The sequence below is a fragment of the Mobula birostris genome, chromosome 11 (genome assembly GCF_030028105.1).
Source record: "Mobula birostris isolate sMobBir1 chromosome 11, sMobBir1.hap1, whole genome shotgun sequence".
Classification (NCBI taxonomy): Eukaryota; Metazoa; Chordata; class Chondrichthyes; order Myliobatiformes; family Myliobatidae; genus Mobula; species Mobula birostris.
Genome location: NC_092380.1, coordinates 36,608,370 through 36,636,220, shown reverse-complemented (window position 1 = coordinate 36,636,220; position 27,851 = coordinate 36,608,370). Strand labels below are relative to the sequence as shown.

At 43.2% G+C, this 27,851-nt stretch overlaps 1 protein-coding gene across 2 annotated transcripts in view; it reads left to right on the top strand.

Moving 5' to 3' along the window:
* The window catches only part of LOC140205027 (BAR/IMD domain-containing adapter protein 2-like 2), a 300,466-nt gene extending 278,201 nt beyond the window's left edge, over positions 1–22,265 (top strand). For both annotated transcript variants that reach the window (XM_072272101.1, XM_072272100.1), the window contains 2 exons: positions 10,816–10,856; positions 15,285–22,265. In XM_072272101.1, the coding sequence (XP_072128202.1) occupies positions 10,816–10,856; positions 15,285–15,360 (117 nt within the window). In that variant the 3' untranslated portion in view covers positions 15,361–22,265. The remainder of the gene's footprint in view (positions 1–10,815; positions 10,857–15,284) is intronic.
* The last annotated feature ends 5,586 nt before the right edge of the window (positions 22,266–27,851 follow it).

The window sequence follows — 27,851 nt, the reverse complement described above, 5'->3', positions numbered from 1 at the left end:
TCTTCACTATTTTACTGTGTTATCTCCACCTTCCCAGAATGCATTAGTCATATCTAATCTAATCTAATCTAATCATAGGCAAGCAAAAGCAAAGTCTCACGTAAGCCTAGACATTGGATTTCGCCAATTTTCAATGTGCTAAATGGACAAGTTTACATAAGGGTCTAAGGAATAGGATCAGGAGTCGGTCATCTGGCTATTTCGGCCTGCTCCACACTCAAAAAGATCATGGCCATGGACTAAGCTCCATCTACCTGCCCTTCTCCAATAACCCTTTGTTCCCTGCTATGCCATAATCTGTCAAACTGTGTCTTAAATATATTCAAAAAGCTAGCCTCTACTGCTTCCCTGAGCAGAGAATTAAGTTTCATTCATTACTCACTGGGAAACACAATTTCTCTTCAACTCCATCCTAAATCTACACCCCTGAATCATGTCACTATATGTAAAGATAAAGATGAACATTAGCTTGTCACACATACATCAAAATGTGAAATGTGTCTTTTATGTCAACCACCACCACAGTCCAAGGACATGCTGGGTGTAGCCCACAAGTGTCACCATGTTTCCGGCACCAACGTAGCATGCTCACAACTTACTAACCCTAAATCTAACCGTATGCCTTTTGTAATGTGCGAGGAAACCGGAGCACTTGGAGGAAATCCACATTGTCATAGGGAGAATGTGCAAACTCCTTACAGAGAGTGCTAGGTATCTTTCCTGCCTACCTTCTGTATACCTTGTTACCATAAGATCCCTTCTCAATCTTCTGAATTCCATCGAGGTTGTGTGCTCAGCCCACTGCTGTTCATGCTGCTGATTCACAACTGCACTGCCAGATTCAGCTTAAACTGCTTCATCAAGTTCACTGATGATACAACAGTGGTTGGCCTCATCAGCAACAATGTTCAGTCGGCATAAGGAGAGGAGGTAATGAGGCTTGTCAAATGGTGCAAGAACAACAACTTGTGTCAATATGGACAAGACAAAAGAATTGATTGTGGACTTCAGGAGGGCACAGGTTGGCCATTCCATTGCTCATCAGTGGCTCTGCTGTGGAGAGAGTGAAGAGCACAAAGTTCCCTGGTGTGCACATAGTGGACAACCTGACCTGGACCCACAACACCTCCTCACTAGTCAAGAAGGTGCAGCAGGAGATTGAGGTGTGAAAGGCTCCCCACCCCCATTCTAACAATTTTCTACAAGAGCACCATTGAGAGTGTCCTGTCTGGCTGCATCATTGTGTGGTATGGAAGCTGAAGGAAAAGGACCACATATCCCTACAGACAACAGTGAAAACCGCTGAGAGAATCACTGGGGTCTCCCTCCCCACTATTTGTGACATTTTCCTGAAGCATCGCAGACGAAAGATCCAAAACATTGTTGAGCATCCCCACCACCCATCCCACAATCTCTTTGACCCACTACTGTCAGGAAGGAACATCAGGAGTAGGACTCTCAGACTGGGTAATAGTTTCTTCCCTCAGACTGAGAGACTAATGAAAACCCTGCCACCACCGAGGTCTTGTCACTAGGACAGCGAGCTGTTTACTGTTTACCTGTGCTGTGCTTTACTATGTGCATTTTGAGTTATATTTTATTAGCTTATTTATAGTATACTATTTTGGTTTGCGTGCTGTGTGGAGGATATATGTTATGTGGGTGCACCGTGGTCTGGAGGAATGTTGTTTTGTTTGTATATACGTATGTACAGTCAGATGACAATAAACTTGAACTCAAGTGTCAGGAGTCTCAGTCTCTCCTCATGGGATAACCTCCTCATCTCTGCAGTTTGAACTGTATTCAATGATTTGGGTCACACTTTGGAGACAATTGTAAAATGTTATATCACCTCTAGAACTGTCGGTGTGGAGTTTGCATGTTCACTCTGTGACCACGTGTTTGCTCCCACATCCCCAAGACGTGGTGGTTTGTAGGTTAACTGGCTGTGATACATTGCCAGTGTGTTCTTGAGTTGTAGAGAACAGATGGGAATAAGGAGAGAGATTTGGATAAGATTAGTGCGATGGGTTGAGAGGGATAATCAGCTATGGGCTGGATGGCCTAATTCTGTTCCTGTGCCTTATGGTCTTATGATAGTGCAGACTCGATGAGCTGAGTGACCCAAGCTGTTTGTAACTCTGTAACCAACCAGCCGGTTGGAGTAACACTTTTACAGTGCCAGTGATTACCATTTGGGTTTTGATCACAACTATGTCTGGAAGGAGTTTGTACCCTCTTCCCGTGGCTGTCTTGGTTTTGTTCGATGACCTCCTACATTCCAAAAGTGTACGGTTAAAGTTGTGAGTGGTGGGCATATTATGTTGGCAGTGGAAGTGTGGCAACACTTGCTGGCCGCCCAGCACAATCCTCATTGATCTGATTTGACACCAATGATGCATTTCACTGTACATTTCAATGCACATGTGTCAAATAAAGCCACATTCTTATGGAGTTATGGATTTACAAAGGTCTATGTGATTCTGGAGTTATGTTTGAGATGGGGGTGTGGGGGTCCGAGGGTTTGATGGAAAGGGAGGGGGATATTAGGGGTAAGGGAGGCAGGAACTGAAAGGAAGAAGGAGGTGAAGGGATACTGAAGTGCAGGAAGGGGGATACAGCCTTGGACCTGGCAGGAGAGTGGATGGGAAGTGGAAATGAAGGAAAGTATAGGTTAGGGAAAGGATTAAATATTTTGTTCTTGGAGGACTTGTTTTGGAGAAGTCACAGTACGGCCATTGTTGATCAAAGCCATTGATCATAGTGTGACTGCGACGAACTTGAGTAAAACCTAAACGGGCAACTCCATGAGTATAAAAACTGGATGAGCCACAGCATACCCTTTAACTAAGAGATGGTGGAAATCTTGAGCACACACAAAATGCTGGATGAACTCAGCAAATCAGGCAGCATCTATAGAGAGGAATAAACTGCTGACATGTTGGGCTTCATTTTAAGGTGATTGGAGCAACGTATAGGAGGGGTATGTCAGAGGTAAGTTTTTCTACACAAAGAGTGGTGGGTGCGTGGAATACACCAGGGTAGGTGACAGAGGCAGATATATTAGGGGCATTTAAGAAACTCTTAGATTAACCCATAGATGATAGAAAAATGGAGGGCTATGTAGGAGGGAAAGTTTAGATTGATCTTCGAATAGGTTAAAAGTTCAGCACAAAATAATTGGCCGAAGGGCCTGTTCTGTAATGTTCTATGTTCTCAGACTGAAACATGGGCTGTTGGATGAAGGGTCTTGGTCCGAAACAGTGACTTTTTATTCTTCTACATTGATTTGCTGAGTTCCTTATGCACTTTTTAATTGAGTGATTTGCTGATAAAACAGGCTTGTTTTTTTTACCTCTACACCAATTTCATGGCAATAATCTCCCAAAAAGAAGCATTAACACCAGGTGGCGCTATTGCACTGTGGATTAACACAGGTCACCTTGTTCTCCACAAGATACAAGACAAAGGTGCAGAATTAGGTTATTCAGCCCATCGAGTCTGCTCTGCAGCTGGATCCCTAGCACTTAGTTCCTATTGTTAGTTCATTTGTAGGAAATGAAGAACAAAGGTATTTTCTTTCTCTAAGTATGTTTCAGGACTTGAGGGAACTCAATCCCCTGACTAATGACGGCCTTCTTAACCACCATGACAATGTGCACAGCAACTTTGAGGGAGTCTATGGGTGGGGACCCCAAGATCTTTCTGCTTTTTCACACAGAGGGTAGACCTGAGGCCCAGGTTTTTCACACAGAGGGTTGTGGGTTATGGAATGAGCTGCCAGAGGAGGTGGTACAGGTGGCCACAATTACAACTTTTAAAAGATTTGGGATGGGAACGGTTTAGAGAGATGGGCCTGTATCTTCAGTATGTACCTATCCAAGTGCCTTTTAACCCGCGTCTGTCAGCTTGTTCCATTACCCACCACACTTTGCCCCCCAGATTCCTATTAAATCTTTCCCCTCTCACCTTAGCCTCTGCCCTCCCCTCTATCTCTTCATTCCCGAACCCTGGGAAAAACACTGTGTACATTCTCCCTATCTATGCCCCTCACTATTTCATACACCTCTATAAAATTGCCCCTGAACCTCCTAAATAAAGTACTAGCCTGTCCAGCATCTCTCCATAATTCAGTCCCTCAAGTCCAGGAACATACTCATAAATCTTGTCTGTCCTCTTCCCAGCTTAATGGCAATCTGAATGTTATCTTTCCGATTGCAGGGTGATCTGATCCTAATGCAGGAGATTGTCAGGGCATCTGCCTATGTTTCACGGCTGGGGGAAGCCTTCAGAGAGGGAATGGATCAGTGTGAGCTCCTCAGGGTTCTCTGCCTTAGGAAACGGAAGGGGTCAAAACTGAAAGCACTGGATTTTTGGATAATAAGGATGGTGCAGGAAGATGATTGATTGGACTGATAACCTTGGTCAATATTGGAACAGGTATGAGAATGGAATGACCTCCAGCTCCTGTTTTTCACATCCTTATGATCAGAGTGATTTATTGGACCATTTCAGGGACTAAAGAAAGAAAGAGGTGAGCCTTATTTGTCACACTGTTTATCATACAGTTATCAGCAGTATGATAACATGCTGGTTGGTCATCGAGTCACAGACAGACACAGCATAGAGTTCAGCCTATTGAGTCTGCACTCTCGTACCCATTTCCACACTAAAGTTATCTGAAAAGCTCCCCTTATTCCATCTACTCTCAAATACTCAAGACAAACTAGGGGCAATTTACTATGGCCAATTAACCCGAATGCAGAGTCTCTTGAGAGTTGTTGGAGCTGTAATCATCCAGACAAGTGGATAGAAGGTAGATAAGTTTTATTTGTCACTTGTACTTTGAAACATACAGTGAAAGGCATTGTTTCTTCCTACTTGCCTATACCTGCTATGCATCTCCATTTTTTTTCTTAACCAGAGCCTCATTTATTTCAACCCTGTGCAGTGATGCAGCCGGTTCGAATACTCCCATGGTACATCAGTAGCAGTTTGCGAGTGCCGTTGGTGGCATATCAAACTTTAAATGAAATATAACCACTATCATGCCTTCTTTGTAATTGTATTACTGTATGTTGTGCCCAGGATAGATCCTCTGAGATGTTGACAGCCAGGAACTTGAATTTACTCACCATTTTCACTTCTGATCCCTCGATGAGGATGATATAGAACAGAGAACAGTACAGCACAGGCGCAGCACAGGTTGTGCCAAATCAGCTAAATCATAAAATAAATCCAAAAACTAATCCCTCTTATCTATACAATGTCCATATCCCTCCATCTTCCTCACATTCATGTGCCTATCTAAACGCTTCTTAGAAGCCTCTGATGTATTTGTCTCTATCACCATAGCAGAGAGTGCATTCCAGGCAACCACAACTCTGAGAGCAAAAAATTAACCCTCACATCCCTTTTGAATCTACCCCTCTCGCCTTCAATGCATGCCATTTGGTGTGTGTTCCCTTCCCTTTCTGAGGTCCGCAATGACATTGAGTGAAAGGTTTCCACTCAACCAGCTGATTTACCTCACTCTTGTACACCCTTTCGTTACCATCTGAAATTCTGCCAACAATAGTCGTATCATCAGCAAATTTATAGATAGCATTTGAGCTGTGTCTAGCCACACAGTCATGGGTGCAGAGAGAGCAGAGCAGTGAGCTAAGCACAGATCCCTGAGGTGTGCCAGTGTTGATTGCCAGCGAGGTGGAGATTTTATTTCCAATCTGCACAGATTGTGGTCTTCTGGTGAGGAAGGCAAGGATCCAGTTGCAGAGGGAGGTACAGAGGCCCAGGTTTTGGAGCTTCTCGATCAGAACTGTAAGAATGATTGTGTTAAATACTGAGCTGTAGTCAATAAACAGCAGCTTGATATGGGTATTAGTATTTTCCAAGTGGTCCAAAGCCACATGAAGAGCCAATGAGATCAACTCTACTGCAGACCTATTGTGACAGGCAAATTGCAGCAGGTTCTTTGCTTAAGCAGGAATTGATTACAAACAACCTCTCAAAGTACTTCTTCATTGTAAATGTGAGTGCTTCTAGACGATAGTCGTTATGGCAGCTCACCCTACTCTTTTTGGGCACCGCTGTGATTGTTGCCCTTGTGAAACAGGTGGGAACTTCCAACTGTAGCAATGAGAGATTGAAAATGTCTCTGAACACACTTGCCATATGTTTTCAGAGCCCTACCAGGTACACCGTTGGGGCCTGTCGCCTTGTGACAATTCACCCTCTTGAAAGATGTTCTGACAATGGCCTTCCAGACAGATTGTGATTGGCCTCCAAGACAGATTGTGATTAGTCACTGGGTGCTGCAGGGATCCCCATAGCTGTAGTTTTATTCTCCATTTCAAAGCTGCATAAAAGGCATTTAGCACGTCTGGGAGTGAAGCATCATTGCCATTCTTGATGTTAGGTTTCACTCTTTAGGAAGTAATGGCCTAAAAACTCTGCCAGAGTTGATGTACATCCAATTCAGCTTCTAACCTCAATCTAAACTGTTAATTTGCTCTTGAGATAGTCCCCTGTAAGTCATACCTGGCCTTATTGTACAGTCCTGGATCACCAGACTTGAATGCCACAGATCCCTCAGCAGGCTATGAATCCCCTGGATGATCCATGGATTTTGATTTGCATATGTACGGTATGTTCTCATAGGCTCACACTTATTCACACAGGTTTTAATGAAGTCAGTAACAACTGTAGCGTATTCATTCAGACTCGAAGATGTATCCCTGAATACTGACCAGTCCACTGACTCAATGCAGACCTGTAAGTGCTCCTCTGCCTCCCTTGTCCATACCTTCTTTGTTCTCTCTACTGGTGCTGTGGTCTTCAGTCTCTGCCTGTTAGGAGTTGAATTACAGCCAGGTGATGAGATTTTCTTAAGTGTGGCTATAGGATGGCACAGTAAGAGTTCTTGATGGTAGTATAACAGTGCTCCAGTTTGTTGGCTCCTCTGGTTCCACAAGTGACATGTTGGTGATAATTATTTAGAGACAAAGATGATCACTGAAATCTCCCACAGCAGATAAAATGGCCAACACTTGGTTGTGAGGTGTTCCAGGTCAGGTGAGCAGGACTGAGACAGAACTGCCATGTTTGTGCACCATAAGGATTTAATCATGAAGCATACTGCACTTCCTCAGCCTTTGAGAGACCCAGCAGACCTATCTTGGGGCTGTATTGTGAAGCCTTCAAGCTGTATCACTGCATCCAGGATGGCAGGGGATAGCCATGTCTCTGTGACACAACAATTGCAACAATCCTGACGTCCTTCTGGTACAGCAACCTTGCTCTGAGGTCTTCGATTTTATTCTTTGAGACTGAACATTTACCAGCAGAATAGACGGTAGTGGAAGTCGGAACCCTCTTCTGCTTAAATGAACTTTTAATCCAGCGTGGCATCCTCTCTTCTGCTGTCTTATAGGGGAACCACATTGGACTGGGGATTCCCATTTGAGTTTCGTCAACTTGGAGTAGATTACTTTTATTATTTTTTTCTCTTTTGTATTTGCACAATTTGCTGCCTTTTGCACATTGGCATTTTGTCTGCCCTGTTGGCTGTGGTCTTTCATTGATTCTATTAAGGTTCTTGGATTTGCAAGAAAACAAATCTCAGAGTTGTATATGGTGATGTATACGTTACGTATTTTGATAATAAATTTACTTTGGACTTTGCTTGCCATCCATACAGATCATTTCACCACACCGGCATATTGAGGTAGTACACCAGTATATTGGACTTTGCTTGCCATCCATACAGATCATTTCATCACACCAGCATATGGAGGTAGTACAAGGGAAGAGCAGTTAGAGAAAGCCTGATCCTCCGGTAGCTTGCTTTTTTAGCTCCAGCAGATACACAGCTAGCTTGTCCAACCTTTCCTCATAACGTAACCCACCCATTTCAGGTATCAGTCAAGAGAACCTTCTCTGATCTCCTTCCAATGTAATTACATCCCTCTTTACATAAGGAGATTGATACTATATGCAGCATTCCAGATATAGTATCACCCTGCCTGCATGATCAATGCGTAACTATGGAAAATTGAATAAAACATTTTAATTATTTTTATTCAAATTCCCCTAGCAATGAACAACTTATTTGTATATTGTTCTTTATAATGTTGTTCCTTGTTGCATGTCGTGCCCTGACCAACACACCATTGCAACTTCTTAAAATGTACAGTATATGCAAAATGTACAATAAAGTGGCCATTGAGTGTATGTTCATGGTCTTCTGCTGCTGTAACCCTTCAAGGTTTGATGTGTTGTGCATTCACAGATACTCTTCTGCACACCACTGTTGTAATGTGTGATTATTTGAGTTGCTGTCACCTTCCTGTCAGCTTGAACTGGTCAGACCATCCTCCTCTGCCCTCTGTCATTAACAAGGTATTTTCACCCACAGAACTGCTACGCACTGATGTTTATTTTTTCCTGCTTGTGCACCATTCTCTGTAAACTCTAGAGACTGTTGTGCATGAAAATCCCAGGAGATCAGCAATTTCTGAGATTCTCAAACCACCTTGACTGGCATCAAGACCACTTCACGGTCAAAGTCAATTAAATAACATTTATTCCTCATTCTGACATCTGATCTGAACAACAACTGAACCTCTTGACCATGTCAGCATGCTTTTATGCATTAAGCTGCTGCCACATGATTGGCTGATGAGATATTTGCATTAACAAGCAAGTGTATCGGTGTACCTAATAAAGTGGGCACTTTATTGGATGCTCTCTGGGGCAATATATGTATATTATATTCTCTAGAAACTATAACAATTAGTAATTGGGTTATTTGAATTAATTTATTATTGTCACATATACTAAGATATGGGTTACTCCCTTCCCTTCACCTCACCTGCCCATCACCTTCCTTTGGTGTCCCTCGTCCTTCCCTTTTTCTCATGGTGCACTCCTCTCAGTTATCAGATTCCTTCCTCAGCCACCTCTTGTACTTATCAAGTCCCAGCTTCTCACTTTATAACCTTCATCCCTTCCACTTCCCCTCTCATCCATCTTCCTCCTCACCTGGCCTCACCTATCACCTGCCAGTTTATCATCCTTCTCTTCCCCCCACCTTCTTATTCTGGTGTCTTCTCCCTTCCTTTCCAGTCCCGATGAAGGATCTCAGCCCAAAGCATTTACTGTTTATTCCCCACTGTAGACGCTGTCTGACCTGCTGAGTTCCTCCATCATTTTGTGTGTATTGCAAGATATCCATACAGATAATTTTGAAACACACGTACATCGAGATAGTAGAAGGGAAAAGCAATGAATAACAGTTACAAAGAATGTTACAGCTGCAGGTAACATTCATTAGAGATAGACAATAGGTGCAAGGGTCATGGTGAGTTAGGCCATGAGATCAAGAGTTCATCTTTAACCTGCAAGAAGTCTATTCAGGAGTCTGATAACAGCCAGATAGAAGCTGTCATTGAACCTAGTGGTGTGTACATTTAAGCTTTTGTATCTTCTTCCAGCTGGGGGTGGGGAGGGTGGTGAAAGAGAAAATGTGCAAGGGTTGGGGGGGTTTGCTGGAGGAATCTTTGATTATGTTAGCTCGTAGGTGGTTGTGAAATTCTAGATCTCACTGGAGTGGGATGGGGTGAATCTGTCCTAAGTACAGTGCAATTACAGCATTCACAAGACATTTGGGATGGGAAAGGTTTGGATCTAGAGGACATAGGTTCAAGGTGAAAAGGGAAAGATGGAATAGCAGCTTGAGGGGAAACTTCATCACCCAGATGGGATTAGCTGCTAGAGGAAGTGGTAGAGGCCGGTACAATAACAACTCTTAAAAAGCACTTGGACAGGTACAGAGATAGGCCAAGCCCAGGGAGGGTGGTTATGAAAAGTGACAGCCCACAGTTAAATTTCCAGATCTTACTGCAAGTCTTTAGGCCAGAATATATTGTACAAAGTCTCTGTGTTTGATGCAATGACTGCATGGAACACTTTTCTGGCCAATGGGAACAATTTTGTGTGTCTACCTAACAGTGTTGGACTGAGAGGATCACATCTTTGGAGTCGAGCTCTCCAATAGAAATTTGAGGAATGAATATCTGGTTAGGTGTTGTTTGGCGCCAGTAATGGGGAGTACTGATATTCCTGAGTGGGGTTTGCTGAATCATCTGTCAAGGAAAAAAGAATGTATTTCTTCACTCCGTCTGCAACAAGCAGGATTTCCTAGTGGCCTTCTAGGTTAATTCCAATCCCGATTCCATTCTCATATGTTGGTTCATGGTCTCCTCTACTCCCATGTTGAGACCTCACTTCAGCTAGAGAGGCAACACCTCATATTCTGTCTGTGAAGCTTCCAACATGATATCATGAACATCGATTTCTCTAACTTCCAGTAATTTCTCCCCCCCTTCTCTCTTTTTCCATTCTCCATTCTTGCTGCTCTCTTACCTCTTCTCTTCTCCTCACCAGTCTATCATCTCATTCTGGTGCTCCAGCTCGTTTCCTTTCTCCCATGGAGCACTCTCCTCTCCTATCAGATTCTTTCTTCATCAGCCTTATACCTTTTCTGCCTATCACTTCCCAGCTTCTCACTTCATCCTCCCTCCTCTAACCACTTACCTCCCCCTCACCTGGTCTCACCTAAGACCTGTCAACTTGTACTCCTCCTCCTCCCCGCACCTTTGTACTCTGGTTTCTTCTCACTTCCTTTCCAGTCCTGATGAAGGATCTCAGCCTGAAACATCTACTCCTTATTCCTTTCCATCAATGCTGCTTGACATGCTGAGTTCCTCCAGCATTTTATGTGTGTTGCATTCAATTACTCTTTGTTTCTTTTAGCTCTTTGGTGGTCCAGATAACCAGCCTGAGATTTTTCCAAGGTAAGATTATTTTTATTCAAAGAAGATGTGCAGAAATGTTTGGTGAAATCTGTTGAGTTGAGACATAAGAGCAGCAAAATGTTACCCAGGTTAAAGAAGGGTTCATTCATTTTCTCATTCGTACGGGGATGGTTATGTCACAGCATAGAAATCTGAAATTGAGATTGATTTATTATTGTCAGATGTACTGAGAATCAGATAGAGATTCCCCAGATGGCACCGTGTACAGCAGCCCTGTAGTGTACTCCGAAATGGCATTGTAATTTTCTGCTTCTCTCTCTACTTCTTTCTGCACTTCTTACAAGAGGGATGTGATGTTGAGGCTCTATAAGGTGCTGGTGAGACCTCACTTGGAGTACTGTGGGCAGTTTTGGTCTCCTTATTTAAGAAAGGATGTGCTGATGTTGGAGAGGGTACAGAGAAGATTCACTAGAATGATTCTGGGAATGAGAGGGTTAACATTATAAGGAACGATTGTCTGCTCTTGGACTGTATTCCTTGGAGTTTAGAAGAATGAGGAGGGACCTCATAGAAACATTTCGAATGTTGAAAGGCATGGACAGAGTGGATGTGGCAAAGTTGTTTGCCGTGATGGGGGAGTCTAGTACGAGAGGGCATGACTTAAGGATTGAAGGGCGCCCATTCAGAACAGAAATGAGAAGAAATTTTTTTAGCCAGAGAGTGGTGAATCTATGGAATTTGTTGCCACGGGCAGCAGTGGAGGCCAAGTCATTGGGTGTATTTAAGGCAGAGATTGATAGGTATCTGAGTAGCCAGGGCATCAAAGGTTATGGTGAGAAGGTGGGGGAGTGGGACTAAATGGGAGAATGGATCAGCTCATGATAAAATGTCAGAGCAGACTCGATGGACCGAATGGCCGACTTCTGCTCCTTTGTCTTATGTCTTATGGTCTAAGAAGCTGAAAGTCACTTCAGGTATGATTGATTGACTCTTTTGAACATCGGGAAGACAGCATTCAATTATAACATGCCACCTTTCTACCACTGGCTCACGCGAACCACAGGAGGTACATTCACCACACCGGTATTACCAGGTAAGCGTCGCCAGAGATGAGGAAGAAAAGCTGGCATCTTGGTTAGGTTACGATGGCGTGCAAATCGGCCACCGCTCCCTAGCATACTCCTGGCCAATGTACAGTCGCTGGAAAACAAGCTGTGTGAGTTGAGAGCCAAAATCTCCTACCAACGGGAAACAAGGCACTGTAACATCTTATGCTTTACCAAAACCTGGTTGTCAGAGGAAAGTCCAGACCAAGCCATCGAACACATCGGGTTCTCTGTGTTCTGAGTGGACAGGTCTAAAGACCTCTCTGGGATAGTGAACAATGCTGGTGCGACCCAGGTAGCGCGCACACCCTGAAATCCTTTTGCTCCCAGGATCTGGAGTACCTTATGCTGCTATGTTGACCTTTCTGGCTGCCTAGAGAATTTGCGTCTGTTATTATTACAGCCGTGTACATCCCACCACAGGCCGATATCAACCTGGCTCTGAATGAACTTTGTGAAACCATCAATATCCATGAAACCACACCCCCAGCAGCTGCTTTCATCATCACTGGCAACTTTAACCAAGTATCGTTGACCAGAGGTTACCCGAAGTTCTGCTAACACATTGAGGTGAGCACATGGGGAGGAAGCATACTTGACCACTGCTAATCTCCCTTCCGCAATGTCTACAAAGCACTTCTCCGCCCTCCGTTTGGAAAGTCTGACCATTCTTCCATCTTGCTCCTACCCGACTACAGGCAGAAACTGAAGCAGGAAGCGGCCATAATGGAAACTATCCACTGCTGGTCCAACCAGTTAGACTCAATGTTACAAGACTGATCTGATAGCATCACCTGGGAGGTATTTCGAGCTGAGAACATCTCTAAATACACGGACGTAGTTACAACCATCATTTGGAACTGCTCTGAAGATGTTGCCCTAAAATCGGTTCAGATCTACCCAAACCAGAAGCTTGGGATAAATAGTCCAGTGTGTGATGCCCTCAGTGCAAGGGATAAAGCCTCCAGAGACCAACAGAGCTCAAGAGATGCCACTATGATTTACGTAGAGCCATCAAGGTGGCAAAACGGCAACACAGGGACAAAATCCAATCACAACTCTGCAACAACAACAATGGCAAGGACTGCACTCCATTGTGGACTTCAAGAGGAAATGCAGCGGTACAGTCAACATTGCCGCCTCGCTCTCAGATGTGTCGATTCGATGTTGATATAGGACTGAACCTACAAGGACAGCCACCGATAAGACCTGCAAGGCTGAGGTACGCAGAACATCCCAACGCGTCAACAGTCTCAAGGCAGCATCCGCAAATTCTGTGCTGAACAGCTGGCTGGTGTGTTTACACACATTTTTAACCTCTCCCTCTCCCAGTGTGCAGTGTCCTCCTGTTTCAAATCATCCATCATTGTCCCTGTACCAAGAAAACCAAGCTAGCACGTCTGAACATTTGGCGCCCTGTCACACTCATCTCAATTATAAGCAAATGCTTTGAGAAGCTGGTTAAATGTCACATCTGCGGCATGCTACCACTCACACTGGACCCTCTACAACTTGCCTACTGATGGAACGGGTCTACTGAAGAAGCCATAGTCACAGCACTACACACCATCCTCACACTCCTGGAGAAGAGGGATGCATATATTAGAATGCTGTTCTAGGCATCATGTAATGTCCAGCATTCAACACCATAGTTCCCTCCAGACTTGAGAAGAAGCTCAGAGACCCTGGCCTGCATCCTGCCTTGTGCAGCTGGATTTTAGACTTCCTATTGGATCACTGACATGGGGAAGGATGGACTCCCTCACCTCTGCTCCTCTGACCCTCAACATAGGTGCAACCCAGGGTTGTATTCTGAGTCTCTTTCTCTACTCCCTTTACACCCATGACTGTACTGTCACACACGGCTCCAATCTGCTGATCAAATTCGTAGATGACACAACTTTGATCGGCCTTATTTCTAATGACACAGCCTGCAGAGGAGAGGTTGACACCGTGACGCAGTGGTGCCAGGTTAACAACCTCTCCCTCAATGTCCAAAAACAAAAGAGTTGATTGTGGATTACAGGAGGAATGGAGACAGGCTGGGTCCGATCAACATTAATGGGACTGCAGTTGAGAGGGTGAGTATTTTCAAGTTCCTTGGTATGCATATCACTGATGATCTTATCTGGACTGTACACACCAGCTTTGTGGCAAAAAAAGCACAACAGCGTCTCTTCCACCTCAGGCGACTGAAGAAGTTCGGCACGGGCCCCCAAATATTCAAGACCTTCTACAGGGAGAGCATCCTGACTGGCTGTATCACCACCTGGTATGGGAACTGCACCAACCTCGATCGCTGGGCACTGCAGAGAGTGGGTCGGACAGCCCAGCGCATCTGTGGATGTGAACTTCCCTCCATTGAGGGCGTTTACAGGAGCAGGTGCCGAAAGAAGGCCTGGAAGATCATCGGGGACACCAGTCACCCCAACCCTAAATTGCTTCAGCTGGTTCCACCTGGAAAATGCTACTGCAGTATTGAAGCCAGGACCAATGGACTACGGGACAGCTTCTTTCTTCAAGCCATTAGACTTTTAAATTCACATGTCTGTACATTGCGATGGAGTCATAACGCAAAGATTTTACTCTCTCATGTTGTGAGATGGATGTAAGATTTCAGTAAATTCAGTGAGAATCTTTCTGTTTGTATAGATCCATTGTATTACACAGTGTATTAGGTAATAAAAGATAACATGCAGAATAGCTACAGAGAAACTGCAGTGCAGATTGCCAAAGGGTGCAAGATCATAATGAGGTAGTTTTTGAGGTCAAGAGTCTATCCTATCATCTAAGGGAACCATTCAACAGCTACCGCAGTGGGGTAGAAGCTGTCCTTGAGCCCAGTGACACATATTTTTGGGGTTTTGTATCTTCTGCCTAATGGGAGAGGGATAAGAGAGAATAGTTGGAATGGGTAGGATTTTTGATTATGCTGGTTGCTTTGCCAGGACAGTGAGAAGAGCCCATGGAGGGGAGGCTGGCTTCCATGATATCCTCAGCTGTCTCCAAAACTCTCTGCAGTTTCTTCAGTCACTGATGTGCATCCAGTTGGAATGCTTTTTTTGGAGCATCAATTAAAATGGATAAAGTCAAAGGGGTCATGCCAAATTTCTTTAACTTTTTTGAGGAAGAAGAGCTTTCTTGGTCTTGTGTCACTCCTGGTGATGTTCACTCTTCGGAACTTAAAGTGAGTTATGAGGTGTGTGGGTGGTGCAATTAGGAGCAGGCATCATGTAATGTCAAATCAGTAATGACAGCTTGATGTTCTAGATGGGTACTGTGAATCCCAACAGAAACTGAGACAGACAGGGAGAGAATGGGTGCTGTTGTTAATTCTCCAGCTTTCTCTTTCTTGTCCCAGGGGAACCAATCCATTTGCCACCGTGAAGCTGAAGCCAACTGTCACGAATGATCGGTCGATGCCTCTCATCCGATAGAGTAGCTGATGTGGATATGGTGAAGAACTAACTCAGCAGAACTTTACGTCCACAACAAGAGCACGATCACTACCATTGTCTCTTTCCAAGACTTTCTTGGGACTAAAATGTTTAGATCTCAAAGGAAAATAAAAATTAATATAGGAGGGCCCTTGAGTAAGATGGCTTTGAAGGGTTCTACTCACAGGGAATATCATTAGCAACACCTCACACACGTTCTATGTGATTGACATGAAGGGCACATCTTGAATCAGTGAGCAGCAGGGAACAGAATACACTACCATGACCCTGGCAACCCATGCTTGCAAATTAAGAAGGATAGCTTGCACGGGGAATTAAAACATCTCATTGGGGTTAGTCATATCCCAAAATCTTCCAAAGCTGTATCCAGTCTCTATGAAGAAGCTAGATTTGGTGTATTGCTCCCAGTGTGAGGATAAAAGATTTCTATAATTGCCAGAAAATTCATGTGCCCCCCCCCCCCCCCCAAAAGCAGGAATTTCCAACACTTTTCATGTTTAGTTCAGTTAAGTATGAGGTATTATATTCTGGGAAGGCAAAGTGTCTCAGCCCAAAACATCAACTGTTTATTCCTCTCCATAGATGCTGTTGAGTTCCTCCAGCATTTTCTGTGTGTTCCTCAAGGTGGGACTTTCACAGTGAATGATGGAGTCCTGGGGAGAGTTGTAGTACAGATGACCTAGGAGGAGGATTGCATGGATCTTTGAAAGTGGAGTGAGTTAGAGGTAGACCATGTGGTGAAGAAGGCTTTTGATACCCTGACCTTCATCAGTCAGAGCAATACGTATGGAAATTGGGATGTTGCAGTTGCACATTGGTGAGGCCATATTTGGAATATTGGGTTCAGCTTGGTCAACCTGCTATAGGAAATACACAAGTAAGATGAAAAGAGTGCTGAAGAGATTTAGAAGAATTTTGCTCTGATGCAAGGGAGAATGGTTAAGGAGGCTGCACCATAGGAGAATGAGGGGTTGATCATATAGAACTGTAAAATTCAGGAGGGGCATAGATTAAGATTATTGTTATTTGTTTCATGTATATTGAAATGTGTCATTTACATCAAAGATGTACAGAGGGGCGGGGGCAGCCTGAAAGAGGTGCCATGCTTCCAATCCCAACATAGACCACAACTTACTAGGCCTGACTGTATATCTTTGGAATGTGGGAGGAAACAGAGCGCCCCTGGGAAGCTCACAGGGAGAACATACGGTTCTTAGAGACAGCAGCGGGTATGAAACTCTGACTGCTGACAGCAGGCACTGTAAAGTGATTGTGCTAATCAATACACTACCATGCTGCTCTGATGGGAAGGTGGGAACTGGAGGGTAGATGGAACTGGACCACAAGTCAGAAGTGATCATGGAGAATGATTCAACAGCTCTAAGGACCGCCTCCTCTGTCCCTTCATAGATACCACACAAAATGAGTTGGTTTGCTGGGAGGGAGAACATACTTTCCCTAAGAGCTCTGGCTCCCCCTTACCTCTTCTCATCTCCTCATCTGCTTATCACCTCCATGTTCTATTTCTCCCATGGTACCCTCTCCTCTCCTGTCAAATTCCTTCTTCTTCAGCCCTTTACCACTTCCTCCTATCATTTCCCAGATCTTTCTTCATCCCTGTCCTCCACCCACCTGGCTTCACCTATTTCCTTCTAACGTATTCTTTCCCCTTCCCCTACCTTCTTATTCTGGCTACTTCCTCCTTCCTTTCCATTGCTAATGAAGGATCTTGGCCGGAACCATTGACTCTAGAAATTTATCTCCAGAAATGCTGCCTGACCTGCTGAATTTCACCATATTTTTTCTGTATTGTGGAGGGTCTTTGTTCATTATTAAGTTAATTGTGTTTGCCGATTTGCAAAACAAGTGAATGACTTGGCGGGAAAGGGTAAAAGGAGAATCGGATTGTATTGGGAACTCGAATCAGCGTCAATACACTGAGTTCTGTCAGAATCGTATTTATCCTCACTGACCTCGATAACATGAAATTTGTTGTTTTGTGTGAAAAAGCACAAATCTACTATAAATTACAAAAATAGATAAAACAGAGCAAAAAAGGAATAATGAGGTAATGTTCATGGACCATTCAGAAATATGATGATTAAGGGGAAGACACTGTTTCTGAATGATTAGTGCCTGGTCTTTTGGTTCCTGTAATGTCTCCCCAGTAGTAAGGAGAAGAGGGCATGTCCCAGATGTTAAGGACCCTTAGCAATGGATGCTGCCTTCCCGAGGTGCCATTGTTGAAGATGTCCTTGGTGGAGAGGAGGGTTGTGCCTGTGATGATGCTGGTTGAACTACAAACCCCTGAAGCCTCTTGTGATTCTGTGGATTGGAGCCGCCATACCAGGCGATGATGGAATCAGTCAGTGCTCTCCACTGCACATCTATAGAAATTTCTTAAGAGCCCTTGATGACATATTAAATCTCTTCAAACTCCTAATGAAGTATAACTGCTATCGTGCCATTGTCATGAATGCCCAGGGCAGATCCTCTGAGAGGCTACGTACAGAGGTCTGACAAAAGTCTTCAACCTGAAATATTAACTCTCTTTCTCATCCCACAGATGGGGGATGACCTGCTGAATATTTCCATGATTTTTGTTCTTATCTATTTCCAACATCTGCAGATTTTTGTTGATTTTCAGAAAAGTGCCATTATTTTCAAAATAAATATGGAAAAAGATAGGTGTGGTCTGCAGGCTAAGATTCTAAGTTGGTGAAAGGCCGATTTTGTTGGTATCAGAAAGGATCTGGCAAATGTGGATTGTGACAGGCTGTTTTCTGGCAAAGAGGTACTTGGCAAATGAGAGGCCTGAAGTGAAATTTCGAGAGTACAAGCTTCACATTAGGGTTAGGGTTAGGGTGCCTGCCAGAATAAAAAGTAAAGATAACAAGTGTAGGAAACCTTGGTTTTCCAGAGATACTGAGGCCCTAGTTAAGAAAGAAAAGGAAGTGCATCGCAGGTAGGAACAAATGGGTTGCTTATGGATTTTAAGAAATGCAAGCAATCAGGAAAGCTAAAAGAAGGCATGAACTTGCCCTAGCAGACAAGGTGAAGGAGATTCTAAAGATATCTTAAGTGCAAAAAGATTTCAAAGGACCAAATTGGTCCTCTGGAAGATCAGAATAGTAATCCATGCGTGCAGCCAGAAGAGATGGGGGATTAAATGGATTTTTTGCAACTGTATTTACTTAGGAGACAGGCACAGAGTCTATAGAAGTGAGGCAAAATGAAAGAGGAGGTGTTTGCTATCTTGAGGCAAATTAGGGTGGATAAATCTCCAGGGCCTGACGAGATGTTTGCTCAGACCCTATGGGAGGTGTGCAGAAATTGCCAGGGTCCAGCAGAGATATTTAAATGCTAGTACTAGAAGCTTGGAGAATAGCCAATTTTGTTCTGCTGTTTATGAAAGGGTCTAAATATAAACTAGGAAATTATAGGCCAGTGAGCCTGATATCAGTGGTGGGAAAGATACTGGAAGGTATGCTAAGGGACTGGATATATAAGTATTTGGATGGACAGGGACTGATTAAGGATAGTCAGCATGGCTTCGTGTGTGGTAGGTCATGTCTAACAAATCTTATAGAGTTTATTGAGGAAGTTACCAGGAAAGTTGATGAAAGCAAGGCAGTGGATATTGTCTACATGGACTTTAGCAAGGCATTTGACAAGGTCCCACATGGGAGTTGGTCAAGAAGGTTCAGTCGCTTGGCATTCAAGATGACATTGCAAATTGTATTAGACATCAGCTTTGTGGGAGAAGCCAGAGGGTGGTAGTAGGTGGTGCCTCTCTGACTGGAGGCCTGTAGTTTGTCATCTATATCAATGATCTGAATGATAATGTGGTTAACTTGATCAGCAAATTCATGGATGACATCAAGATTGGGGGTGCAGTGGACAGCAAGGAAGACTCTCATGGTTTGCAGCAGGTTCCGGACCAGTTGGAAAAAATGGGCTGAAAAATTGCAGATGGAATTTAATGTGGATAAGTGCGAGGTGTTGCACTTTGGTAGGATCAACCAGGATAGGTCTCACTGAGGAGTGTGGTAGGACAAAGGGATCTGGGAATACAAGTACATCATTCTTTGAAAATTACATCACCGATAGACAGGGTTCTAAAGAAAGGTTTTAGTACATTGGCCTTCATAACCCAGAGTATTGGGTACAGGAGATGGGGTATTCTGTTGAAGTTGTATAAGGCATTGAAAAAGTACAGAGAAAATTTACAAGGATGTTGCCGAGTCTGGAGGACCTGAATTATAAAGAAAGATAGATAGGTTAGGACTTTATTCCTTGGAATGTAGAAGCTTGAAAGGAGATTTGATAGAGGTGTACAAAATTATGAGGAGTACAGATAGGGTGAATACAAGCAGGCATTTTCAATTGAGATTGGATGAAAGGTGAGAAATTTAAGGGAACGTGAGGGGAAACAGTCTATCAGAGGGTCGTGAGAGTGTGGAATGAACTGTCAGCACAAGTGGTGCATTTAAAAGAAGTTTGGATAGTTGCATGGATGGAGGGCTATGGTCCTGGTGCAGGTCGATGGGAATAGACAGTTTAAATGGGTTAGCACAAACCAGATGTGCCAAGTGGCCTGTTTTTTTCCATAATTTTCTACGATTCTATTACTCTAAAAGGAATAGAGATGGAGAACAAACAGACAGGGAGGAGTATGTGTTCAGAATCACATTTATTATCACTGACAGATGGTTTATATATAAAATCTATACAGTATATAAAAAATTAAATAAGTAGTGCAAAGATAGTGAGGTAGTGTTCATGGGTCCAAATCCATTCAGAAATCTGGTGTTGGAGGGGAAGAAGCTGTTCCTAAAAGGTTGAATGAACCAATGGTAGTAATAAGAAGAGCCCTACATGGTGAGGGTCCTTCATGATGGATGCCACTGTTTTGAGGCATCACCTTTTGACCATGTCCTCAATGGTGAGGAGGCTAGTGCCAAAGATGGAGTTGGCTGCGTTTACAACCCTCTGCAGCTTTTTCGGATGTTGTGATGCTGGAGCATCAGGCTGCATCTGCAGAGACAGGAGTAGACACAGCGTTTTAGCACACTAACATTTGAAAGGTTATCAATTTGAAAAGATAACTTTGACTTGTGCAGGATTTTCTGTGTTCATTTCAAATTTTTGCCCATGAGGTAGTTTCAAAGTTCAAAGTACATTTATTATCAAGGGATGTATAAATTATACAACCTTGAGATTTGATTGCTTACAGGTAGCCACAAAGCAAGAAATTCAAAAGAACCCAATTAAAGAAAAGAAAAAATAAAAGACCAACACCTGATGCCCACCATCGTGAACATCTTCAAATAGTGGCATGCATCATTAAAGACCTCCCATCAACCAGGACATGCCTCCTTCTCACTGCTACCATCAGGAAGGAGGTACAGGAGCCTGAAGGCACACACTGAGTGATTCAGGAACAGCTTCTTCCCCTCTGCCACCCGATTCCTAAATGGACACTATGTCACTAGTTTATTGCACTACTTATTTGATTTAACTTTTATATATATATATATATAGAGAGAGAGAGAGAGAGAGAGAGAGAGAGAGAGAGATATTCTTGCTGTAAATCACAGTTTTTGTTTTTATGTATTGCAAAGTACTGCTGCTGCTAAGTTAATAAATTTCATATCGTATGCCAGTGATTTTAAACCTGATTCTGAGTTGCGGGCAGGAATGGAAAAGGATGTACAATGTCCCATAAAATTAGTCTTGGTTGACAATATCCTCAGTGATATCAACTATTCCTGAGTTTGGAGAGGTTTAATGATGGACACCCTCAGTACTGAAGGTGCGCCCTCATTTTTATGAAGTTTATTGAGTGAAAATAGCATAAAGGTCATTCTTTCCACAGGCACTAAACTTTATTGAAGGACATTTACTATCATTTCTTTGAAGTGAAGCTCACAGATCTGAAATCACTCACAGGGTGACTGTGGATGCTTTTTCACAAAACAACAATAGCTCCTGCTCTGCAGGGAAGGGAATTAATGATATGGCAGAGCAGAGGAATATACCGAAAAGAAATAAGGCTTGACTTTTGTGTCAATGGGATTGGCAGACAGGTTTAATTCTTTGAGACAGAACACAATTTCATCCCAATGCATTTTGTTTCATAAACAGATGATGGAAATGCTCCATAGGCCAGACAGCATCTTTATAGACAGAGGCAGAACTATTGCTGCAGATTGATGACTTTCACCAGAAGTAGGTAAAGTAAAAAATTGAACATGCTTTTAAGTTGTGGAGTGTAGAGAGAACAAAGGTAAATGTCCATGAAAGGGTGGAGACCAAGAGAGACTAAATGACAAAGGAGGTGGTGAGGTTGGCTCAGAGAGGATAGGGAAGACTTGTAAAGTAGTGTTAATCTGTCTTGACCTATTATCAGGGTGGATGAGTCTGATGCAACCCCAGAAAGTGCAGAAGTTCCTGGTGAGAAAATGGATTTGCCAAATTGCAGTGAATTCTTATTATCAATCTCTTCAATGTATCACCACAAGAGAATGAAGCACTACAGACAACACTTTACAGTACCAAAGACCCAGGTTCAACTCCTGCCGCTGTCTGTAAGGAGTTTATACATTCTCTCCATGACTGCATGGGTTTCCCCCCACATACCAATTGGTAGTTTAATTGTTTATTGTAAATTGTCCTGTCATTAGGCTAGGGTTGTTGGCTGAAAGGGCCATGCTGTATCTCAATAAATAAATAGCCTGTTCAGTGGGTCGAGCATTATCTGTGGGAGGAAAGAAATTGTTGATGTTTTGGGTCAAAATGTATGGCAACACTTGGCCTGTTGCTTATTGGTTGTTAACACAAATCATGCATCTCACTGTAATGTTTCGATGCACATGTGATAAATAAACATGAATCTGAAAATCCTGTAATAGTAGTCATTGATTGGGAGAAAGATCTTTATTCTAGTAAAACTTATAAGTTCAGTGAAGAAATAGAAGGTATTAACCTTCATGTAACATCTGAATCTCTTTTGCCAACTGTTTCCAGTTGGCATGAGACCAGTGATAGACATTTTTATGTTGTTGAATGCATGCCCATCTGGAACTGAATTACAACATTCAAATTAATTTCAATCAGGACCCTATATCTAATAAATCTGAACTGGCTTTGAACCCTGGCCCCAGAGATGAAAGAAGGGACTTGCTTCCCAAGATGCAATGGGACACTCCTGTAGCTCAATCTCAGATAGATTTGAACCAATCCTGAGGCACTGCAAAAGGTAAGGGACTAAAAGAGGAACTGATGTCACGGCCAGTTTGCTGAGCAAAGCAAAGGAGGATCACATGAGAAGAGCTTGAAGCTCATTGCGAGTCGGTGTATATTTGTCTGAGCCTGCTGATACACTCAGTCCTCATTTTATCAGGTACATCCTGACCAAATAGAGTGGCCACTGAGTGAATGTTGGTGGTCTTCCGCTGCTGTAGCTGTGTTCGTATGTATGGTTAAAAGGGTGTTTAGTGACGCTCTTCTATACAACACTGTTGTAACGTGTGATTGTTTGAGTTACAGTGCTCCTAATAGAATGGCCACTCCATCATTCTGGAGTTTTTACCTAGGGTTATGAATATTGTACAGTTCACCTGTTGTCAAGTGTGCCTACTACATGAGAGAAGTGCAGACAGCCAGTGTTATCTGGGGAAAGGCAGACAAACAATCAGATGCTAGCATGTCATGAAGATGGCATCAAAGAGGCTCGTGTGGAGCACAGCCAGGAGGCCAAAATGATTTCTTCTGCACAGTGGTGAAGTTATTAGACTGGTGTCCAAACACTTGGACAGTGATTCAGGATCATAAATTCAAATCTCAGATTGAATTTAAATCTAAGTAATTACAAAAACCTGGCTGGTGTCAGAAACTGCAAAACTACTACAGTGTAAAACCCACACAAAATGCTGGAGGAACTTAGTAGGGCAGGCAGCATCTGTGGAAACAGTCAATATTTCAGGCTGAGACCCTTCATCAGGACTGGAGAAAAATAGAAGAGAAGTCAGAGTAACAAAGTGGGGGGGGGGGGGTAGGGAAGGAAGAAGTACAAAGCGGTAGGTGAAACCAGAAGAGGGAGAGGAGCAAAGTAAAGAGCTGGGAAGTCAATTAGTGAAAGAGATACAGGGTTGCAAAAGGGGGAATCTGATAGGAGAGGACAGAAGGCCATGGAAGAAAGGGAGTACCAGAGGGAGGTGATGGTCAAGGAAGGAGGTTATGGATATTAGGTGGGTCGGGCAGCATCTATGAGGGGAAAAAACTGTCGATGTCTCAAGCTGAGACACTTCAGTAGGACTGGAAAGGAAGGGAGCAGAGTCCAGGACAAAAGGGTAGAGGGAGGAGGAGTACAAGCTGGCAGGTGATAGGTGAGACCAGGTGAAGTGGAAAGTCAGTGGGTGGGTGAAGTAAGGAGTTGAGAGGTGATAGGTGGAAGACTGAAATAGAAGGAATCTGATAGGACAGGAGAGGAGGATGGAAACCAGAGGGAGGTGATGGGCAGTTGAAGAGAAGAGAAGGTGTGAGAGGATAACCAGAATGGGGATCAGGAAAATTAACTGGGGGACTTAACTGGGTTTGAGTTGCTTAAGAGACACTGAGTTCATGAAGGGAACTCCAGAGTCATCATTTGGACCCTCACTTGACTCCACTTTGAGAATGTTGGATGCTGGCATATCATTGGCTCTCCCCTCTAGTGGATCATAAGGGCCCTGATTCTTGTAAACATCTTGGTGAACTTCATTCTGTTCATCGGCAGTATTTGTATACTGATACAGAAGATGCATTTTCGGGATGTACTTTCTGTATGTTCCTGAGTTCATGAAGGGAAATATAGAAAATACAAGTCCTGAAAATGTAAATGGTAAACACTGCCCAGCCCATCACAGGCTCGTCACTTTCTTCATCCAGTCCACCTTCAGGAAGGCTGATTTTATCATTAAGGATGCCTGCCACCGTGGCCATTCTCTTTTCTGGGAGAAGATACAGGAGCTCCAAAGCCTGGATGACCAGACTCACTGCTCTCAGACTTCCAAACTGGTTTACTGAGCAGTTCCACCATTTCCTGCTTTTGTTACAGATTAGAGATCAGTTTGCCCTGAATCATTAGCCTAATTAAATCAACTATATTGGAATAGCTGCAATCGCCAACAGTAACTCTTTTTACAGACAATAAATTTCAGGTTGACTACAAAGGGTAGTTTGATTCACACTGACTTTAACGGTCATCTATTAATCAGCACCCTAAACTATGTAAAATCTTATACTTTGACAATAGAATTTCTTTGAACGTTGAATCAGAAATAAAGCTACAGTGTATAGAAATGAACACGTGTGCTTCAAACAGCTTTTGTACATGGTACCTGTAACAGCACAGAAGCAGGCCATTCAGCCAATAGAGTCTTTACTGGCCACCAACTACCAGTTTACATTAATGTCATGCTTATCCCATTTTATTCTTTCCACACTTCCATCAACTCTCCCCAGAACCTAGAACTCCTTTAACACTTTCAGAGCAACTTACAGTGATCAGTTACTGACCCACGCTTCTTTGCGATGTGGGTGGAAACCAGAGCAGCTGGAGGAAACTCACACAGAGTGTAGGATTGAAGCTGGGTCTCTGGTGCTGTGAGATAGTAGCTCTACAAACTGAACCACATTAGAATTTGACAATCCAGACTAGCAATTGATGTAAGTGACTGCATGCAATTCAGAAAATACAATAACACAAAGGAGATCTCATATCATTCCTACTTAGCTATAATTTACATATCTAACACATAGAATAAAGGTCTGACTATTTAATTATGTAGAGGTTGTATTAATGCACAGTTAGATAGAGGCCAAATGGTTAACGCATTCGTCTAGTGATCTGAAGGTCGCTAGTTTGAACCTTGGCTGAGGCAGCGTGCGTGTCCTCGAGCAAGGCACTTAAACACACATTGCTCTGCGATGACACCAGTGACAAGCTGTATGGGTCCTAATGCCCTTCCCTTGGAGAACACTGGTGGCGTGGAGAAGGGAGACTTGCAGCATGGGCAACTGCTGGTTTTCCATACGACCTTGCCCAGGCCTGGGCCCTGAAAACCTTCCAAGGCGCAAATCCATGGTCTCACGAGACTAACGGATACCTATAACACTCTGTAATCCAATCGCAGTGGCTGTAGTGTGTGTGTGTTAGTGTGTATGTGAATGAGTGCTTGTGTGCGTGTGAGAGAGTGAGAGAGAGCGTATGTGGGTACATTTAGATTGGAGAGGACATTTTACATTTTTGTAAATTATATCTCTTTTGTAAAGTTTTAGTAAATGATATCTCTTTTAAGTTTGGTGTCATACACTAGAGTATGAATCCGTACAACAGACAAATCATTCGGGGAGTTTTCACAGTGAAACAATGAAACGCAACCAAGATTATAACACCATTAGACATAGGCGCAGAATTAGGTCATTTGACCCATTAAGTCTGCTCCACCATTCAATCATGGCTGATCCTTTTTCCCATCCTCAACCCCATTCCCCAGCCTTCTCCCAGTAACCTTTGATGCCATGTCCAATCAAGAACATATCAATCTCTGCCTTAAACACACTTAATGGCCTGGCCTCCACAGATGCCTGTGGTAAAAAATTCCAGAAATTCAGCACACTCTGGCGAAAGAAAGTTCTCTGCATCTGTTTTTATTGGATGTCCCTCTATCCTGAGGCTGTGTCCTCTTGTCGTAGACTCCCCCACCATGGGAAATATTCTTTCCACATCTACTCTGCCTGGGCCTTTTAACATTTGAATAAGATACCCCCTCATCCTCCTAAATTCCAGTATATTATGTGTTAATGTGGGGGTTAAACCCTCCATCTAATTCAGAGTTGAGAAGCTGACCAAGTTGACCTTGCATTCCAGGGTCAGATTTTAGGCATGATGTCACAATGATGGATAATGGGGACCCCTGATGACCTCACAGTGTGCTTGGAATGGGGAAAGTGGTTTAAATTCACAGGCGGTTTGCAACGGCACTAGATAAAACAGGAAAGACTGCGCCAGGTAAAGATGAAATATGTTATAGTATGATAAAACACTTGAGTCTGGAGAAACTACTGCTTCTGTATAACAAAGTCTGGGATGAAGGGAGAATACCAGGGAGCTGGAAAGAGGCAATAATTATTCCAATAAGGAAACCTGGGAAAGATGCCAGCAGGCCAGAAAACTACAGGCCAATTGCCTTAATGTCACATGTATGTAAACTTATGGAAGGTATGATAAATGAGAGGTTAGTGTACTTCTTGGAAAGTAGAGGTATGGTGGCTATCTATATAAGCAGGTTCAGGAAAGGAAGGAATACTATGGATCCAGTGTTGTGTCTAGAGGATGAAATAAGAAAAGCTCAAGTAAATAAAGAGACAGGGGTTGCAGTTTTTTTTGATGTTGAGAAAGCTTATGATATGTTATGGAAAGAGGGGCTCCTAATCAAGATACATTTAATGGGAATTGGGGGGGGGCAATGTTCAATTGGGTTAAGGACTTTCTAAACGGGAGAACTATTCAGGTGAGGATAGGATCAGAGTTATCAAGCCAGGATGCTGTAGAAAACGGGATGCCTCAGGGGAGTGTAGTGAGTCCAACTTTATTCTCCATTTTGATAAATGATATATTCATAAATATTCCAACGGAAATGGGGAAATCATTGTTTGCAGATGACGGGGCTTTGTGGAAAAGAGGGAGAAATATTGAACATATAGTTATGAAAATGCAAGATGGAATTAATCAAGTTGAAGAGTGGCGGACAAAGTGGGGTGTTAAATTTTCAGTGGAGAAGACAAAAGCCATGTCCTTTACAAGGAAAAAGTTCAGGGGACTTAATTTGAATCTGTATGGAAGTAACCTGGAGAGAGTTGAAAGTTTTCGGTTTTTTGGAAGCGCACTTTGACTTGAGATTAACATGGAGAGAACATGTTAGATATGTAGTTAGTAAATGTAAAAATGTGATAAATATCATGAGGTGTCTTGCTGGATTGGAATGGGGTGCTGATTTTGCATCACTGAAGTATATTTATGTAGCATTAATAAGATCAAGATTAGACAATGGAAGTATTGTATACGGGTCAGCAGCAAAATCTGTGCTGGCAGAACTGGATATCGTGCAAGCTCGGGCTCTAAGGGTGTGCTTGGGAGCGGTTAGAACTTCCCCAGTGTGTGCACTCCAAGTTGAGGCAAATGAAATACCATTGGGGCTGCAGCGTAAACAGCTGGAGGCCAATTACTGGATTAACTTAAGGGGGCATGGTGATAGCCATCCTACAAAAAGGGTGTTGCAGACTGCTGGGAGAAGGAGAGGTCACAAAAAGAAAGTTTTGGATGGACCGGAGAGCAAACAGCAAAAGATATGGGTGTATACGATAAAGAGTTTTGTCCAAGTGTGGTGTGGCCTGTCAGACCTTTCTGGGTATTAGAAAATCCC